Raw genomic sequence first — 17,346 nt, forward strand, 5'->3', positions numbered from 1 at the left:
GTGCATTGCAACCACAGCATACTCTCTTCTATCCATATCGGACCGCTGCTGGACTGCTTCTCTTCCAACGTCATTACGACCCGCGTCTGCATTTACAACGCTAACAACCCTCTCTGATTCGCAAACATGTCGTGGAGGAGCAATGCGCAGCGGACGGGCATGAACGCCCAACCACTTCAAGGTGCAAGGCGCTGGGGTGGCGGAGGCGGTGGCAGTGACGGGCCGAGCGATGCTCCGTCCGGATATGGGCCCCCGTTCGACCACTACCAACAGCCGCGTCCCTACCAGTCTTCATACCAGCAACAGCAGCAATCACACCCATACTCTGCAGCACCGCCCTCGTCATCTTCCAATAACCCAAGAGACGCCGCATTAGCAGCTGCGGCAGCCGTCGCTGCCTCCATCGGCATCAAACGCGACCGCGATGCTGGTGGCCCACCCTCCACGTCCTATGCAGCCCCTTCCTCTTCCGCCTCAGCTGCCAACGACGCTTCCGGCGCAGATGGTGGGCCACGCAAACGCAAATCCCGATGGGGCGATGCCAACGACAAGCTCACCATCCCCACCGCCATCGGCGCCAATGTCTCGGCCCAGGAACTAGACAAGTACGCCATTCAAGTGCGTCTCGACGAAATCGCGCGCAAACTCCGCTCCGGCGACTTCATTCCTCCCGACCGCGAACGCTCTCCCTCGCCTCCTCCTACCTACGACAACCAAGGTCGCCGTACCAACACCCGCGAAGTGCGCTACCGAAAGAAACTCGAAGACGAACGTGTCGCCCTGGTCGACCGTCAACTCAAGCTCGACCCCAACTTCCGTCCTCCCTCGGACTACCATGCGATCAAACGCAACCAGCGTCCCACCGAAAAAGTCTACTTGCCCATCAAGGAATTTCCCGAGATCAACTTTTTTGGCCTGCTCGTTGGTCCACGAGGCAACACGCTCAAGACTATGGAGCGTCAGAGCGGCGCCAAGATCTCCATCCGCGGCAAAGGCTCGGTCAAGGACGGTAAAGGCAAAGGCGGGGACGAGGATGAAGAAGAGATGCACTGTGTGGTGGCAGCCGACGACGAAGCCGCGGTGAAGAAATGCATCAGGCTTATCAACCAGGTCATCGAAACTGCCGCCTCTACACCCGAAGGCGAGAATGACCACAAGCGGAACCAGCTCCGCGAACTTGCGGCATTGAACGGTACCCTGCGCGACGACGAGAACCAGCTCTGCAAGAACTGCGGCAACAAGGGGCATCGTGCCTTTGAGTGCCCCGAACAACGCAACTGGACTGCACACATTATTTGTCATCGCTGCGGAGGTCAAGGGCATCTCGCTAGGGATTGCACACAAGGTCGAGTAGGCAGCTTTGGTGCCGGGCCGAATGGACCTGGTGGACCAGGAGCTCCGGCGGCAGCAGGCACGGGCAATCGACAGTTCGATTCGGAGTATGCCAATTTGATGGCTGAGCTCGGCGAACCTGCTGCAGCCGGCGCTGGTGGTGCACCCAACAGCACGCCAGGAGCAGTCAACGATGCCAGTGTCGCAGGCGGAGCAGCAGTCGGCCCGGACGGTAAGAAGATTCCACCATGGAGGAACCCCGAAGTGTGGACGCAGCCTGGTTTTGGCGCTCCACGCGGTGGTGACGGCGGCGGACGCGGAGGCTGGGGTCATCGTGGAGGCTACAACAACCGCGGCGATCATCCCAACGTTGGTGGATACAACAATGCACCCCACCATCAACAGCAGGGCCACCCTTACCACCAGCAGCACCAGCAGGCGTATGGAGGATACGAACAATCCGCCACTCCAGCCACAGCTGGCGAACAGGGCGGCGCCGAACAACAAGACTACTCGGCAGAATGGGCAGCTTACTACGCGGCACAAGCTGCCGCTGGAGCGCAGACTGATGCCAGCACAGCTGCTGCTGCGACGGCGACCGCCGGGGCCGATGGAGCAGCAGCGGGCCAAGTAGATTACACAAAGGAGTGGGAGGAGTACTATCGAATGCAGGCGGCGGCGGCGGCTCAGGATGGCGGTGCTTACGGTGGTGCAGCTGGCCAGTAGACTTGCTTTTGCAGGAATGACATACTGCCTTTGCACAGCTTTCTCTCTCCCGAGTTTGAACAAGTGTGCTTTTGAGAGCTTGAGCAAGGCGTGCGCTGATCTCACACCACGATCAACATGCGTACAGTACAGTACAGTACAGCTAAATACAATTACATCGACACCGAGCGGGGACACAGGTATCAGTCATACTCCTCATCCTCGTCCAAGCTCCTCTTCACGCCTCTTGCGGCCTCTTGCTGCTCGCTGTCCTTGGCTTCCGGCTGCGATTCTGCCGTGGGCTGGCTCTGACTCGGGTGGACAGTGGTCATGCTTACATCGCCGTCGTCTGGATCCTCCTCATCGTCGTTGTCGTCATCGTAGTCTTCGTCGTCGCCATGCACACCGGTCCGAGTTGGAGCGGAGTCGAACAGCGTTGACGCCTGTGTATCGGCTTGTGTCGACTGGCTCGCCCCCGCAGCAGTAGCGGTGGTGCCGGTTTGCGAAGCGGCGGCGGCGGCGGCGGCGGTGGAAGAGCGCGCGGGTTGAGGTTCTTCAAAGTCGTCGAAATCCTCGGGGGGTGGATTGGGCACGATGCCAAAGTTGACGTTGGTGAGGCAGTGTTGTGCGGGCGGCAGGCGGACGCCGTGTCGATCCGAGATGGGTGGAAGCGGGATGGCGTTGACCGTGCTCGCCAGCGCCAGCAGCATCTATGGATTTCAAACCACATCTTGATCAGCATCTCATTCTTCTTTCATACACCTTCTAAGCCGGGAACACATCAAAACTTACGTCCTTCTCGGGTGGCTTGGTGAAGCTGTAGTTGACTCTACTCTGAATGGCCAGATTGACATCTTCGAGCGACAGGTTGCTGCCCGCCTGCCTCGAGTTCGCATGATCCGAATACACCAGCGCATCGGACAGCACATCGTATGTATACCGGTGCGCAAACTCAAGCAGCTGCAAGAGCACAGCGGGCTCCACGTCCGACACGCCTGTCGATGCAAGGATGAGCGCGATCAGCCGCGCATCGCGTGGAACAGGCCCTCGCAGCCCGGTATCGTTGTACGACGATGAGGCAGAGATGGTTGCGTCGTGGTATGCCACCATTCTGTCTGTGTGAGAATGAGGCGAGAGGCAAGGAGCACGACGGTGGTGGTGCAGAACGGCAGAGGTGGATGATTGTAAGAAGAGCAATACAAACTCAAGGCGCGAGAGTTGCTTGTTTGTGGGAGAGGAACGAGCACATCCGATTTCCGATTTGGTTTCTGCTTTCAGTGTTAGATTCCTTTTCCGCGATGGCCTTCGTTCCCCAACTCGTATCAGAGGCTCACCAGACAGCACGCATGAATGCCATCATCTTCACCGAGAAGACAACGTGGATGAAGCCACAGACAGTCTGAAGCCCAGGAAGAGAGGGAGAAGATCAAGCGAACGAAGCGTTCAGTTGCGAGATCGACGCTCAGAGCTCGAGCTCGAGATGTACCGATTGCTTCACATGTAACTCATAGCACGGACTTTGACGCAGCAACGTGCATGGTTGATACGAGTCAGTGTGCGTCCAGTGGCCATATAGTCGAAAGAGACACATTGATGCCCCCGCCGTCTACACAGCTTGTGCTTTCGGAAGGCACCCACTTTTTCAGCCAAATGTTGCACTTTCTGACAACGCTGACCTTGCACATCGCCCAGTCACAGATGCTCTGTACCACCATCCTGTGACACACCTTGCACTGCTAGAGTACGTTAGAATAAGTGGAAACACGTCTCCCGTTGAATGCGTTGCTAGTGTACATGGGCCCGGCTTCGAGCCGAAAAAAGATCTCTTCTTCTCGCCGTCGTTTACCACGAAGCCTTCTTGACTCCCGGCAACTCGTTCGCTAGCGCCTTCATCCTGAACTGGTACTGTACACCCGAAAAAGTTCAAATACAACCAAACAGTCAGCGATCATCTTCCTTTCTGCTCAACCTGTTTGCTGACGAGTCACTACTTACCCTGCACAGCCCGAACTCGGAGATGATGCCACGGCCACGCCCTGTCTCGGTGCATCGATTTGAGACGCTGACGGGCCTAGTCTTGTTGGGAAACTGGTTGAGTTGGAGTTGCGCCTGGTGACGCACCTTTTGTGGCAAGGTGGTGTTGCGCGCAATGTACTTGAAGGCACGACGGATGAGTTCGTTGGACTGGACGGCTTGGCGAGTGGCCATGTCGCGCAGCACTCGTGCATTTGGTCTGACTGGCATGGTGTATGTATATCGGTGTGTGTGGCTGTGGATGCGCGTGGATGACCAGGACGATGATGGTGTATGTATATCGGTGTGTGTGGCTGTGGATGCGCGTGGATGACCAGGACGATGATGGTGATGGTGAGGAGGAGGAGGAGAAAATGTCAAACAGCTTTCTTCTCGAAAATCGCTCGTCGGTTCCGTCCGCGTGCGAAAAGTAATCGGTGTTATGGCGTCACATCCAACAATACCGAAACTTGCCTCCACAAACAGACATCTCGTTGGAAGAAAGCGCTTTTGTTTTTGGTCAGAGATGGACCCTGAGGAGAACTGATCCTGCTTCTCGACCACATTCGTCATACAAGCCGGTGCTATTAGAACCTTGCTTTGCTGCTCGACTTGTCCGTGACAGCATACAGGAAGCCCACCGAGATGCGCTAGCCTTTCTGACTACGACTTGAGTCGCTTGCGCGGGCATCTCGCACCAACACGATGGTGACAGCACCACCGCACAAGAAGCGTCGACAGGACGACCACTACGCCTCTGGATCAGCATCGACGCACGACGAGTCGTTGGGCGTACAGTCGCTCCCTGTCGCTGTGCTTCCTGATGGCTTCTCGGGCGATCCATTGGATGGCGAGCAGTATCTGGCTGTGGTGCGACGCGAAGCAGCCGCTGCACCAGGTGTGTTTTTTGCCGCGCACAATCCGTATGCTCCAAATGCACTCGAAGCCTCAGCTTGCTCAGCACCAACAGATGCATCCACCTCGATTGCAGCCATCAGCAACGATGACAACAACGACGGACTGGCCATGCCGAGTGCAGACTGGCGAACGACATTTACGCGCCAATTCAAGAATGCACGCGAGGCCCTCAGCAATCCCCCGCTCGAACCGGTCAAACTCACACGAGACGATCTACCCAAGATCACCAACACTAACGCCTGGTATGCCTGGATCCACGGTCGTCCACCCCCCGCCACCTCGGGAGAAGAAGCAGAAAAGCACTCGTGCAAACCGTACGAATGGAGGATCCGCGAACCATCGGCTACCCTGCTGCTTCGCTTAAACACTGAACAGATGCTAGCGCTGCTCGAGGCGTTTCCGTACTGGATCGCACACCGCGTCACGATCCCAGACAGCCAGACCAAGCCGAGCGAGAGATCCAGCGGCGAAGTGCTGCAGCCTCTGCATGCGAGGTGGCTGTTTGCGCTATTGTTGAGGTTAGATGGCAGGCTGGTGAGCGAGGAGATCAGTACACTGAGGACGCTGGCGAGAGCGTGCGTGGCGGCAATCACGCTGAGCAGGATCAGGAGGAAGGCTGTGCGGTCGCGCGCAAGTAAGCAGCAGGGCGATGTAAGGGCAGAGGCGGATCATCACGACCAAGGGCCGGTGCGCATTGGTGGGGGCGATGAAGAAACGGTGAGGATGAGGAGAGACGAGGCGAGTGCATGGATGATCATTGCCATCGTCGCAGGGGTATGGGGCCAGTCGGATCTGTGGGAGGATGCGATGGGCGATATGGAGCGCATCGCCTGACCCGCCTCCACCATCATACATACATACACCCAGGGACCTCCTCTCCAGCCAACGACGAGAAACCAATGCCGAGCCTACACCACCGTGCTCTGTACGAAAAGCATGCCCAATCTCCCGATGCAACTGAATCCCGTTCTGTCCGAATCGCGATACCTCTAGGTTGCGTGTCGCTGGCAACCCGGCACACGATGCCTAACAAACGAAATGCCAAGACACGCGGAGTTCAAGTATGGATGCCGGGCAATTCTTTTCGCTTTGAAATCGACGTAAATCAATTTTGCCGAACATATTTAAAAGAAAGTTTACCCACTTGGAAGCGGCGGTGCTAGTTCGTCGGCAGAAGCGTTCTGGCGTAGCTCCGGCGCTTCTTTCCGTGTTAGTGGCCGTCACCACCACCACCACCTTGCCAGACCGTCGCCATGGAAATGAAAGAATGGGGTTGTCTGCCTGCAGCCTGCGGAAGCTACCTTTGTGGTTCGAGGGGGATACAAGCAGCGAGCTCGCAAGGTTTGGGTCGGGTGCGGGGTCAAAATTGAATTGATTCGATTCCTGCAACGAATTTCAACCGTCGGCACACGTCGAATGGCACCAAATCCCACCAGCCATGTGCGTCACATGCGTCAGATGCGTTGCCTCTCTACCTCGCCAGGTCCCCCCGCGGCGCTCTCTCTTTTGCAGCTGAAAACAGAGTCATCAGCATGACAGCCTCGGAACAGCAAAGACGGCTGATGGTGTCGATCGGACTTTGACGAGGTTGAGGAAGGGGCGCGAGCTTTTTCTGGAGAAGATGCCGATGGACCGCGTGGATGACGGCGAGTTTGGCAGCACAACGATTCAATTTCGGCAATGGAAAGCAATCTCGAAGCGGCCACTTTCCCCCCAAAAATTGAAATTTCATATTATAATTGAGTCTGATGCTTGCCGTCGGCTGTAGAGACTGGCGAATGGCTGGCTCCATTGTCTGCGGTGTCTGGCACACGGCATTGCCGGCACGAACAAGGATCGGCACCATCCTTCTGCTCGTCGTCGTGGTGCCATCTTACAACAGTCCAGGCAGAAGCATTGGTGCGCTGAACACACACATACCGTACACACCATGCCTCGGTTTTAGTTTGGCAATTCGCACCAGGCTCAAAGCACGATGCCCATCTCCACCTCGCACTAGGCTTAGCTTAAGTCATAACGCCCGCCCTGTCGAGCACCACCTCACAAGCACAGTCTTACGTCCAGGTCGAGGACTCCTTCCCTTGCGGTTCTATCAGTACTTTGACATTACCCTGCCTGCGTACCGCTTCTCAACCCCCCTACTTTGCCGCCGCAGCCACCTCTTCGTTCGACCGGCACACCTCTGCATTTCGACGGCAAGGCTTGCACGAAATACCACCACCTGCCGTCCTCGTAACGGCATGTCCTAGCCGTCTTTGCAAGCTCATCACCTCTCGCTATCTGCAGCCCATTCGCATTTGTGCCGCTCAACACTCGCTACGACCTACTGGCACCGGCACTTCCGAGATCGGCAACAAGCAGCAGCACACTACCAAGCGGTACTCAGATCCGCCCGCCCTCACGCCGGTGCTCTCTACGTCTGCCGTGCCTGCGGTCTTGTGTTGGGTACATACTGGACTTGGGTCCGCACCTCATTGTCCGTAGACGTGCAAGATCCGTTGGAAGCTTGCGCTACGTTTGATATACACCACCACATCCCTCGTCGCTTCAGCATCTACCTCTTTCCCTCCTTTCTGCACACAATAGAGAATCGCCATGTCTTCATGACATTCGCACACGACTGGCTATCTTAACTATACACTGCCTCCGCTTCTCCAGTAACATCATGGCGGCCATGACTACCAGCACACCACTAGCATCAATACAGTCTACGGCACCTGCATCGCATCCCAACTCGTCATCACCCACCACCCACTATGACGCGACAATATCGACTTGCTCGCTACAGCCTCTCACAGCGGCCGAGATCGACGCCATCACCCTCATCGGCCCCGAAGACTCGCGCCACTGGTCGCACGGCAAGAAATGGATGACCACCGTCATCATATCGCTCATGGGCTTCATCTCGCCGCTGGGTTCGTCGATCTTGGTGCCCGGCAACGGCTTTGTTGACCACACGTTCGGGCTGGGCTCACGCACGCTGTCGCTCCTCCCCGTCTCGCTGTTTGTCATCGGGCTTGGGATAGGACCGTTCATTCTCGCACCGTGCTCCGAGACCGTGGGGCGGCAGCCGGTCTATGTCTCGACGAGCTTTTTGTTTATTGCGTTCAATTTGGCCTCGGCCTTCAGTCCGAACTTTGTCGTGCTGAACGTGCTGCGCGTCTTGGCGGGTGCGGCGGGGAGTACGGGGCCTAGTCTGGGCGCGGGCAGTATTGGCGATATGTTCTCGCCAAAGGAGAGGGGGCGCGCGCAGTCGCTGTACGGCTTGGGGCCGCTGATGGGCCCCGTGCTGGGGTCGATCATCGGGTGCTTCATCGCGGCAGGCACGAGGGACTGGAGATGGCTCCTGCATACGCTGACCATCATGTCGGCGGTGGTGTTCGTCATCATCGTGCTGTTCCTCAACGAGACCTACGCCCCCGTGCTGCTGCGCAAGAAACGCGAACGCGCCGTCGAACAACGCTTGCACGAGATCCGACAGCTGAACCCCACCACCGCCACCCTCCTCGGCCTCACGCGCATCCAAAAAGCGCGCGCGTACCTTCGCAAGCTCCTTCCCAGCGACGACGTCCTCGCCAAGATCAAGGTCGCCCAGTCGCGCCCTTTCCGCCTGCTGTTCACCAACCCGATCTGCGCCATCTTTTCCTACTATCTCGGCTTCTGCTATGGGATTATCTACCTGTTTATCACGCAACATCCGCTGCTGTTCATGACGCGCGATGGCGAGCCCGACGCGCCCTCGCCCATGGTGCTACCCACGTACGATTGGAGCCTCGGCATCTCGGGCCTGTCGTATCTCGGCCTGGGGTTGGGCTTCCTCGTGGCGGCATTTACGAATGCTGCGCTGCAGGACGAGATCTACGCGCGGCTGGTCGCGGCGGACGGCAAGATCGGGTGGTGGCTGTTGAAGGACCGCGAAGGGATTCGGAGGGTGATGCAGGAGAGCGAGTTTGACAGGGTGGCGCGTCAGCAGGCGGATCTGGAGAAGGGAGCAGGGGCGGCGGCCAAGCCATCCGAGGAGCTCGATCGCAGTATTCACGCCGGCGGTAGCAGTCGACGAGGTAGCGACAGTGCCGGCGAAGGCGCCAACTCCGCCCTTGGCAACGTCACTCCTGCCGCCAACCACGACCCGCAACCCCCGCACTCCCCTATCATCCTAGACGACGAGAAGAAGCACCACTGCGCCCGCATCCCCGCATCCACCGCCGGTGCTGCAGTGGAGCCGAAGAAGGGCCGCCCCGAGTACCGCCTGCCGCTGTGCTTCGTGGGCATGTGCATCCTCCCCATCGGCCTGCTGCTCTTCGGCTGGTCCGCTGCGAACCAGACCCACTGGATGGTCCCGCTGATCGGCTCGTTCTTGGTCGGATGCGCCACCATCCTCTGCTTCCAAACCATCCTGGTCTACCTCGTCGACGCCTTTGTCCCTTACTCGGCCTCGGCCACCGCCTGTGCCGTCCTGATCCGCTCCATCCTCGCCGCCGCCTTCCCGCTGTGCGCAGAGTACATGTTCGAGGCACTCGGCTACGGGTGGAGCTGCACGCTGCTCGCCGGGATCGGCATGGTCGGCTTGCCTGTCCCGCTCGTGCTGTACAGGTACGGCGAGGGCTTGAGGACGAGGTACAAGTTCGAAGGCTGACCAAGTGTCACACACACACGGAATCGTATGTTGTCCTTGTGCTCTTGGCTGTGTTGTTTGTGCTGCGTCTGGCTGACGTCGAGGATACTCATCTCTCGTTGACGATTGTGCTGACGGTCCGTGGGCCCACACCTTTGTCCGGTCAGAGTGAGAATTTTTGCGGTGCGAGAGAGAGGTGTAAAGTATATTCCACGGCTAAGTTACAATACAAAGATACCACACCATCAGCGCAGATGTCAAACCGTCTACGAAACCCGTTTAACCGGCGTTGGCGACGACTTGAGAACCCGACTCAAAACCCCGCTGCTCCTTGCCACACCTGCCGCCTTGATGATCTTCGCCGGGATGGGCCGCAAGCTGGAAATCAGCCCGATGAGCACCGAGAGCAGCGCAAGCGACCCGGCCTGATGCGCCGAAGCGAGTGGGATGGGCACCATGTAGATCAGCGTCGAGATGCCGAGCGTGACCTGTGCAGCCACGACGACGACGGACGCATTGGCGAGCTGCAGCACCCTCGGTGGCAGTGCGGGCAGCAGCTGCTTTGGTGCTGCCGCAGCGGCACCGGAGGAAGAGGGTGTGCCCTTGATGATACTTGCTGCGGCTGCAGAGTACGCACGCGAAAGACGATGCGTCTTCCATGCGAGCGCCACCACGGTAGCGGCAGTCGTAACCGCCAGCGTCCTGTGAATCAGCTGCACCGTCACCGGGTTCTGCGACAGGTTGCGCCAAACCTTGTCCGACCCGTCTGCGCGCAGTGCGAACCTGTCGTCCATCAGTTCCCCCATCGGCGGAGCAATCCTCCCATCGCCCATGGTCGGGAACTCGTTGTACACCAGCCCGGCGTCCAACCCCGCCACGAGCGCACCGGACATTGCCGTTGTAAATACCAGCCCGGCGACGAGCTTGGTCAGGCGCGAGTGTGAGCGCAGCAGAGGATGGTTGAGCGTGTGGGCGAGTTGGGAGAGCGCAGCGTGCGTGCGTGCGCGGACGCCGGAGATGGTACCGCTGAGCGTGGCCGCTTTGTAGTCGCGTTGGACCGCGAGGCCGGTATGGAGCATGGCGAGGTAGACAAGGAAGGCGGTGCCCATGTGCATGGCGAGGCGGAAGTGCGAGACGCGCGGCGTCCAGTCTGCTGCCGCCACGGACGTTTGCGCCGACGAAGTGGGCACGCTCGTCGTCGCCTCCACGGTACCGTCAACCATCATCCTCCCTCCATTCTCTGTCGAGGCGGCAACCGGGACACTGACCATCTTGGCGCGCCCGCTGCTCCCTTCCGGCACAGTCAAACCCGACTTGACCATAAACCAACCCAAAAACCCCTGGAACCCAATCCCCGCCGCTATCGCCAGCAACTTCCACCTGGTCCCCTGTCCCACCCACCTACGTGTCACAAAGAACGCAGCAGGCAGCACAAACGCCACCCCGATCACGCGTCCCAACACGCGATGCCCCCACTCCCACATGTAGATCGCCTTGAAGTCGTCGAGGCTCATCTTGGAGTTGAGCAGGACAAACTCGGGTGTCTGCTTGTATTTGTCCCATTCCGCCTCCCATTCGGCGGTGGTCGTGGGTAAACGCATGCCCTTGAAGCCCGGGTTCCATTCGGTGATCGAAAGGCCGGATTCGGTGAGGCGCGTGAGGCCGCCGACGACGACGATCGCGTAGACGAGGAAGGCGAGTGCATAGAGATGGAGTGCAACGATGGGCTTGGAGATGAGTGGGGTCGAGGCGGGCGGAGTTGCACGGGCGTCCGGTGGTGCGGTGGAGGAAGAGAGGGCAGACGCGGAGACGGCGGCGGTGGATTGGCATCGCTGTTGCTGAGGCTGAAACCTGCTTCGCAACGTGATCAGGTTCGAGACGATCGAGGTCGGCTTCGGCGAGGCTGGTGACAGTCGCGTTGTTGGCAACAACCTCATCGAACCCATGCTCATTCCCAGGCCTACGGCGCCTCGTGGAGCAGCAAACGTCATCGCTGAGCGAGACTGCGATGGGGCACCAATAGCAAACGCTCGGGGCAGCAGCATCGATCCCAAGCTCGAAGCCGCACGTGTTGCCGCTACTAGCTGCAATCCTAGCAGCCTAGAAGGCACCATTCGTGGTGTTGCAGCCATGATGTGCCCTCGCCCTGTTGCTCGAGTATGCAGAACTTGTGCGAAAGAGATGGTGTTGGTGTTGGGCAATGGCAGGATCGAGGACTAAATGCGAGCTTTATTTGCAATTTATTTCTTCCTGTCACGCTCTCGTCCTGCGGCTAATAACGGGAAAGGCTCCAATATTCTGCCTTTGATTATCAAATCCTTCCAGTTTTGCTTTGTTCAAAAGCCTCTGAGATCAAACATTGTAGCCACAAATAGACGAGTCAGTCAAAGACGGCGACAGCACTCTGAACCATGAGCCAGGATCTGGCAGCTAGAGCAATCCTCACTATGCAGGCAGCCCTCACCCTTAGTGCAGTCAGGTAAAGCGGGACAGTTTCGAAAGCTTCGAGAGGGTGACCTACACCAGCCCCGGCACATGGCAGGACTTGCTAACAGGTGTTCGTGAAAGAATTCATTGCGCACATATCTTGTGCAGCGACAAGACGCAACAAAGCGACGCCGAGGGCTCTACCTGCGGCCACCACGACGCTTGGCCATCTCCTGCGCCTTCTTCTCCTCCTGCAGCCTCTGCTGCTTGATAACGTTGCCGATACCCGCGAGCCTCCTGTCGTCCTTCCTGAGATAGTACAGCTTGGCCCTCCTCGTCCTCCTCAGCTTGCCCGACTTGTCGTTCTTGCCCGCCTCCGCCTTCTGGATCACTCTCACATCCTTGAGCAACGGCGAGTACAGGTTGAAGCGCATCTCGACACCCAGCTTCTGTACCAGATTCCTCAACACGAACGACGTCGACACGCCCCGGCGTCGCACAGCAATGAGCACGCCGGAGAACGACGAAAAGTTGGTCTTGAGTGGCGACGTCCACGACTCGACGATGAGCACCGAACCCGGTGGAATGCGTTCGGGTGATTTGCGGTCGAACAGCTTGGTGAGACGGTTGCCCGGATCATAGCGGGCTCGAAGCTCCGAGTGGACGCGCGGCATGACAGCGTCGAAGATCGTCTTGGGCTCCGGGGGTGGTGTGATGCCCTTCTTGGTCGAGACGAAGGCGGGCACTTCCGGGACTAGCGCGGCCGACGAGAAGGGGTATACGGCAGCTGATAGTATGAGTAGGCACGAAAAGACAATAACAGATGCAACAGGGTTAGTCCACAACGATGCTTGGAAAATTGTCGCTAGTGTGCAAGAGACTACTCACGTCGCTGCTGTGGCTGTGGTTGTGCATTGGGGGCTGATGTGGGAGAGGTTGCAGCCGGTTGAGGCTTAGCCTGCGATGTGGACAGGCCTCGTCGAGATGTCGAGGCGGCCGAAGCGGCCGAGGACGAGCTGCTAGAACCGACCCGGAGCGACTGGAACAGCGCTGTGAGCTGTTTGGATGATCTTGATGCCGACATGATGCTATGCCTTTGGACAGTAGTCGACGTTGTGATGATCAGCGATGATGATGAACAAGTGCGCTTTCGGCTGTGATTGCTGCTGAAGACGATTTTCCACTTTTTTGCTGTTTCTTCTTGGACAGCTGCAAGTTCACTCGTGCGAGATTGGTCTTACTCTTTTGTTTTAGAACCGTGTTTGATTTTCAAAGAGTAGAAAGTGCCAGATCGGGGAGATCCTTTTTCTGCACCGGCCAGCCATCCAGAGAGCAAGGAAGAGAGAGAGAAGAGGCAGACTCAGACTCTGCGTCTCTCTCTCTCTCGTTCTGCGCGTCGTTGCTCACTCGACCCTGACTAACCGTCTGCGCAATCCAACTTTGAGGTCTCGCTTCTGCCATCACCATCTCCATTACCACCACCATTTCACCTCGCTCATCTCGACCATCAACAGCTACAACATTCGTCGTTCGATCGGCTTGCGACCTACTCCCAGTTGCAAGCTTGTATCGCATCCAGCAATCTGTATTCGTAGTCCGCAAGTGCCGCATGTCCTGGAGTCGACCCGCAATCCTGCATCCGTCTCCCACTTTCCTCGCTAATCGACTATTCGTATCGACACAACACGCACATCGATCCATCCACTGCCTCGCCACGCATAGCGGCGATCCTAGCTTCTCATCACCATGGCGGCGAGAAAGTTGCAAACAGAGATCGACAAGACGCTCAAAAAGGTCGCAGAGGGCGTCGAGATCTTCGAAGACATGTACGAGCTCCTCCAACGCTCTACAAATCTGACTCAAAAGGAGAAGATGGAGTCTGATCTCAAAACTCAGATCAAGAAGCTCCAACGTCTACGTGACCAGATCAAGACCTGGCTGCAGAGCAACGACATCAAGGACAAGAAGCCGCTGCTCGACAACCGCAAACTCATCGAGACCCAGATGGAAAAGTTCAAGGCCATCGAAAAGGAGATGAAGACAAAAGCCTTCTCCAAAGAAGGTCTCATAGCTGCCGCAAAGATGAACCCCAAGGATCGCGAGAAGGCCGAAATCTCGGATTGGCTGTCTACGCAGGTCGACGAGCTCGCGCGACAGATCGAGTCAGCCGAAGCAGAGATCGAAACCATCTCGGGCTCAGGCAAGAAGAAGAAGGGATCTGCCAAGGACGAGCGCGCATCGCAGCTCGAAATCGCAAACGACCGCAGAAATTGGCACATCTCGCGGCTCGAGATCTTGTTGCGAATGCTCGAAAACGGCAACCTCGAGACCGATCGTGTCACGGACATTAAGGAAGACATCTCCTACTTTGTCGAGTCCAACACGGAGGAAGACTTTGAGGAGGATGAGGGCATCTACGACGATCTCAACCTCGATGATGGCGAAGAAGCGTTTGGTCTCAAGGAAAACGACGACACGCACAGCAACGTCGACTCGACGGCTGGTATGGACGACCTCAGTTTCCGCGACATCAAGGACACGCCTTCCAAACCACGACGAGACAGTCTGGCTGAGATCAACAGCAGCAGCAGCACGAACAACAACAGCACCAACCAAGCCACCACTGCCCCCACTACCAACAACAACAAGAAGGAAGAGACAGCCACGTCGCCGGTGTCCGCGACACCAGCGCAACCCGCTGCTTCCCCAATTGCGCCTGCTTCAGCCAGCAAAAAGACGGCGAAGAAGGCATCGCAAGAGCCCGTGGCCGTACCAAAGGAGAAGGCAGTGCCCACCGCCAACTTTGCACAGGCCAAAGCACCGCCTGCATCTCAGTCTGCTGTCCTTTCCCCACCCAAGGCACCAAGTGCTGCTCCACTTCCGCCTATCCGTTACGCTGCCGCCGCAGCTGCAGCTGTCGCATCCAGCGCGGCTGCATCTGCCGCGGACAACACGGCCGCTTCACCTGTGACGACAACTGGATCCATCGCGACCGACTCGGCAACAGACTCCGCCCACGCTGCCAGCTCGAACTCAACATCGGCAGCTCCTGGCTCGCAAATCCAGCCGTCATCAGCAGCCGCACAGCCTGTGGGTGCACCTTCGACGCCGGCAAAGTCGAGCGTGGACGCACTCAGGAATGATGCAGCAGACAAGGCACGATCGTCATCGCCCGCACCACCCGGCCTCACCAAAGTGGACTCGACCAGCGCCAACAGCAACAACAATGGTGCAGCACAAGATGGAAGCACATCTGGATTCCAGCCCGCACAGCTTGCAGCTTCGTCGGCGGCAGCGAGTGTGGTGCAGCCCGCAGGCGGAGGAGCTGGCACAGCAGCACAGCAAGCGGCAGCGCAAAAGGAGGCGGGCACGGAAGCGCGATTGCCAACTTCGCTCACGGACCTGGTTTCGTCGTTCGAGTCGGCCAAGCAAAAGTCGCTGCGTCGGGATGCCAACGTGGGGTTGGTGCACAAGTCGCTTGAGTTGTCGTTCATGAACGTGCCGGAACCGCTGGATTCGGACAAGCCCAAGTACTACGTGCCCAAGAACCCGTTCCCCACACCAAGCTACTACCCGCAGACGCCTGCAAGCGTCTTCGACAACCCGGCGCTGTACTCCAAGTTTGATGTGGACACACTGTTTTACATCTTCTACTACCAGCAGGGGACCTACCACCAGTATCTGGCGGCCAAGGAGTTGAAGAAGCAGAGCTGGCGATTCCACAAGCAGTACCTGACGTGGTTCCAGAGGCATTCGGAGCCACAAGCTATCACGGACGAGTACGAGCAGGGCGTCTATGTCTACTTTGACTGGGAGGGCAGCTGGTGTCAGCGCAAAAAGTCGGATTTCAGGTTCGAGTACCGCTGGTTGGAGGACAACTAGCTGTCGCACTTGGGCTCCTGACTTTGAAATGGTTTGTCGTCGTCGTCGATGAAGAAGAAGACGAAGAAGAGGAAATGAAAAAGCACACTTTCAATTCACTGTTGCTGCGAGAGTGAATGATGAGTGTTGTGTTGGTGTCTGAGTGGGCGGTGTCGGATCGGATCAAGGGCGAGGAAGAAGTGCGGATGCGAGACCGTCTCTGGGGATCGATGGAACGACTTGGCTTGAAGATTTTGCCGATGAGCATGTGGCGTGGCGAAGGGTAGCAGGCGAGAGTGTTAGTGACGCACAAGGTCGCCGATGTACAGTACTGTACTGTACAGCATGCAGCCGCATGCTAACCTCTCGTGCACACACACACCATCCTTCCTCGCCAGCATGGCATCGGCACCAACGATCAGGCTGCAACTCGCACTTCTCTAGTAGATTTGCAGATTGGCGATGCATGAGGCTTCTCGAAGCGAACACGATGCCAAGCATGTGCAGGCGTGCATGCATCTCGCCTCGCCTTCTCAGCATGGGATGTAGAAGACAGCGCACAATCACTTTCAGATGCTTCTATTCTTGCGAGGTGATTCTGCCCTCGCTACCTATTCGGCTGCTCCAAGCATCGGACGCCTCTTCTCCGACCAGCGGTGCATTACGAGGTATTGATCTCGTCGCAAAGCGTGTGTTAGCGTGTTCGGAAGGCGCATGAATGGCGAGATTGAGGAAAAGGCGAGATTAATTTCCAGTTTTCACGGAAGCATCTTGTCGCGGCTGTTCCGATCGGTTGGCAAGTTGATTGTTTCTTGCGCTGTTGACAGAGTCGTCAACTGCAGGTGCGGCCGTCGGGAGGTCCGAACGGAAAGGAAAGAGACATACCGACAGGAAGGAAAGTGGTCTCGGAAAGCATTCCGAGCTCCGTCCCGTGTCTCTGTGCAAAGGGCAGCAAGCATGGGATCCCGCGGAACAGACAAAAGAGGTTCGGCAAAGCGCTCAGGTGAGACACTGCTCGAATCTATCATCTTTGTAGTGCGCGCCCCATCTGTTTAGGTCTCGGAGTGGATGGCCCGATGAGACATATGCGACTCTAATCAGACTAACAAGTGAACCTCCCTCCCCCACGTTGAAGACTCCTCGTCGAGGAATGTTGCTCAAGGACAAGTGAGTGTCGAAAGGCCTACGTTGGCCATGTTGAATGGAGGAGACCTTGCGAGCTTCAGAGGGCGTAAGGCAGCGAGCGCATAAGCCAAGCAAAACAAATTTTCAAAATTGCCACAAACCAAAATGTCTCCGGTCCTGTAGAGGGCGGATCTAGCAGTCCAAGTCTTTCAGCAGTTGTCGAATGCAGGGTGCAGCCAGATCAAGACAGGAGCAAGCACTTTTGACACTTTCACTCCGCTCAGTCAATGCCGCGGGTTCAACTGCGCTTCGCTCGTCATTTCACCCCGTTGTTATCGCTTGGCGCGCTC

At 57.5% G+C, this 17,346-nt stretch overlaps 8 protein-coding genes across 8 annotated transcripts; 4 read left to right on the top strand and 4 right to left on the bottom strand.

The window, feature by feature from the left end:
• Nucleotides 1-126: 126 nt before the first annotated feature.
• Nucleotides 127-2,058, top strand: EX895_004160 (uncharacterized protein; the record flags this gene model as incomplete). The annotated part of the gene is made up of 1 exon (XM_029884756.1): nt 127-2,058. The coding sequence occupies one exon, from the start codon at nt 127-129 to the stop codon at nt 2,056-2,058; it is 1,932 nt and encodes a 643-aa protein (XP_029738857.1).
• A 182-nt stretch (nt 2,059-2,240) lies between these two features.
• On the bottom strand, nt 2,241-3,147 carry EX895_004161 (uncharacterized protein; the record flags this gene model as incomplete). Its single annotated transcript, XM_029884757.1, has 2 exons — nt 2,241-2,747; nt 2,830-3,147. 2 exons carry the CDS (start codon nt 3,145-3,147, stop codon nt 2,241-2,243), a joined length of 825 nt encoding a protein of 274 aa, XP_029738858.1.
• Nucleotides 3,148-3,879: 732 nt separating this feature from the next.
• EX895_004162 (uncharacterized protein) lies at nt 3,880-4,281 on the bottom strand (the record flags this gene model as incomplete). The annotated part of the gene is made up of 2 exons (XM_029884758.1): nt 3,880-3,942; nt 4,033-4,281. 2 exons carry the CDS (start codon nt 4,279-4,281, stop codon nt 3,880-3,882), a joined length of 312 nt encoding a protein of 103 aa, XP_029738859.1.
• Nucleotides 4,282-4,755: 474 nt separating this feature from the next.
• On the top strand, nt 4,756-5,802 carry EX895_004163 (uncharacterized protein; the record flags this gene model as incomplete). Its single annotated transcript, XM_029884759.1, has 1 exon — nt 4,756-5,802. The coding sequence occupies one exon, from the start codon at nt 4,756-4,758 to the stop codon at nt 5,800-5,802; it is 1,047 nt and encodes a 348-aa protein (XP_029738860.1).
• A 1,831-nt stretch (nt 5,803-7,633) lies between these two features.
• Nucleotides 7,634-9,604, top strand: EX895_004164 (uncharacterized protein; the record flags this gene model as incomplete). The annotated part of the gene is made up of 1 exon (XM_029884760.1): nt 7,634-9,604. The coding sequence occupies one exon, from the start codon at nt 7,634-7,636 to the stop codon at nt 9,602-9,604; it is 1,971 nt and encodes a 656-aa protein (XP_029738861.1).
• A 245-nt stretch (nt 9,605-9,849) lies between these two features.
• EX895_004165 (uncharacterized protein) lies at nt 9,850-11,715 on the bottom strand (the record flags this gene model as incomplete). The annotated part of the gene is made up of 1 exon (XM_029884761.1): nt 9,850-11,715. One exon carries the CDS (start codon nt 11,713-11,715, stop codon nt 9,850-9,852), a length of 1,866 nt encoding a protein of 621 aa, XP_029738862.1.
• Nucleotides 11,716-12,210: 495 nt separating this feature from the next.
• Nucleotides 12,211-13,094, bottom strand: EX895_004166 (uncharacterized protein; the record flags this gene model as incomplete). Its single annotated transcript, XM_029884762.1, has 2 exons — nt 12,211-12,797; nt 12,899-13,094. 2 exons carry the CDS (start codon nt 13,092-13,094, stop codon nt 12,211-12,213), a joined length of 783 nt encoding a protein of 260 aa, XP_029738863.1.
• A 662-nt stretch (nt 13,095-13,756) lies between these two features.
• Nucleotides 13,757-15,892, top strand: EX895_004167 (uncharacterized protein; the record flags this gene model as incomplete). Its single annotated transcript, XM_029884763.1, has 1 exon — nt 13,757-15,892. One exon carries the CDS (start codon nt 13,757-13,759, stop codon nt 15,890-15,892), a length of 2,136 nt encoding a protein of 711 aa, XP_029738864.1.
• Between the last annotated feature and the right edge of the window lie 1,454 nt (nt 15,893-17,346).

This window comes from Sporisorium graminicola, chromosome SGRAM_23 (genome assembly GCF_005498985.1).
Source record: "Sporisorium graminicola strain CBS 10092 chromosome SGRAM_23, whole genome shotgun sequence".
Classification (NCBI taxonomy): domain Eukaryota; kingdom Fungi; phylum Basidiomycota; class Ustilaginomycetes; order Ustilaginales; family Ustilaginaceae; genus Sporisorium; species Sporisorium graminicola.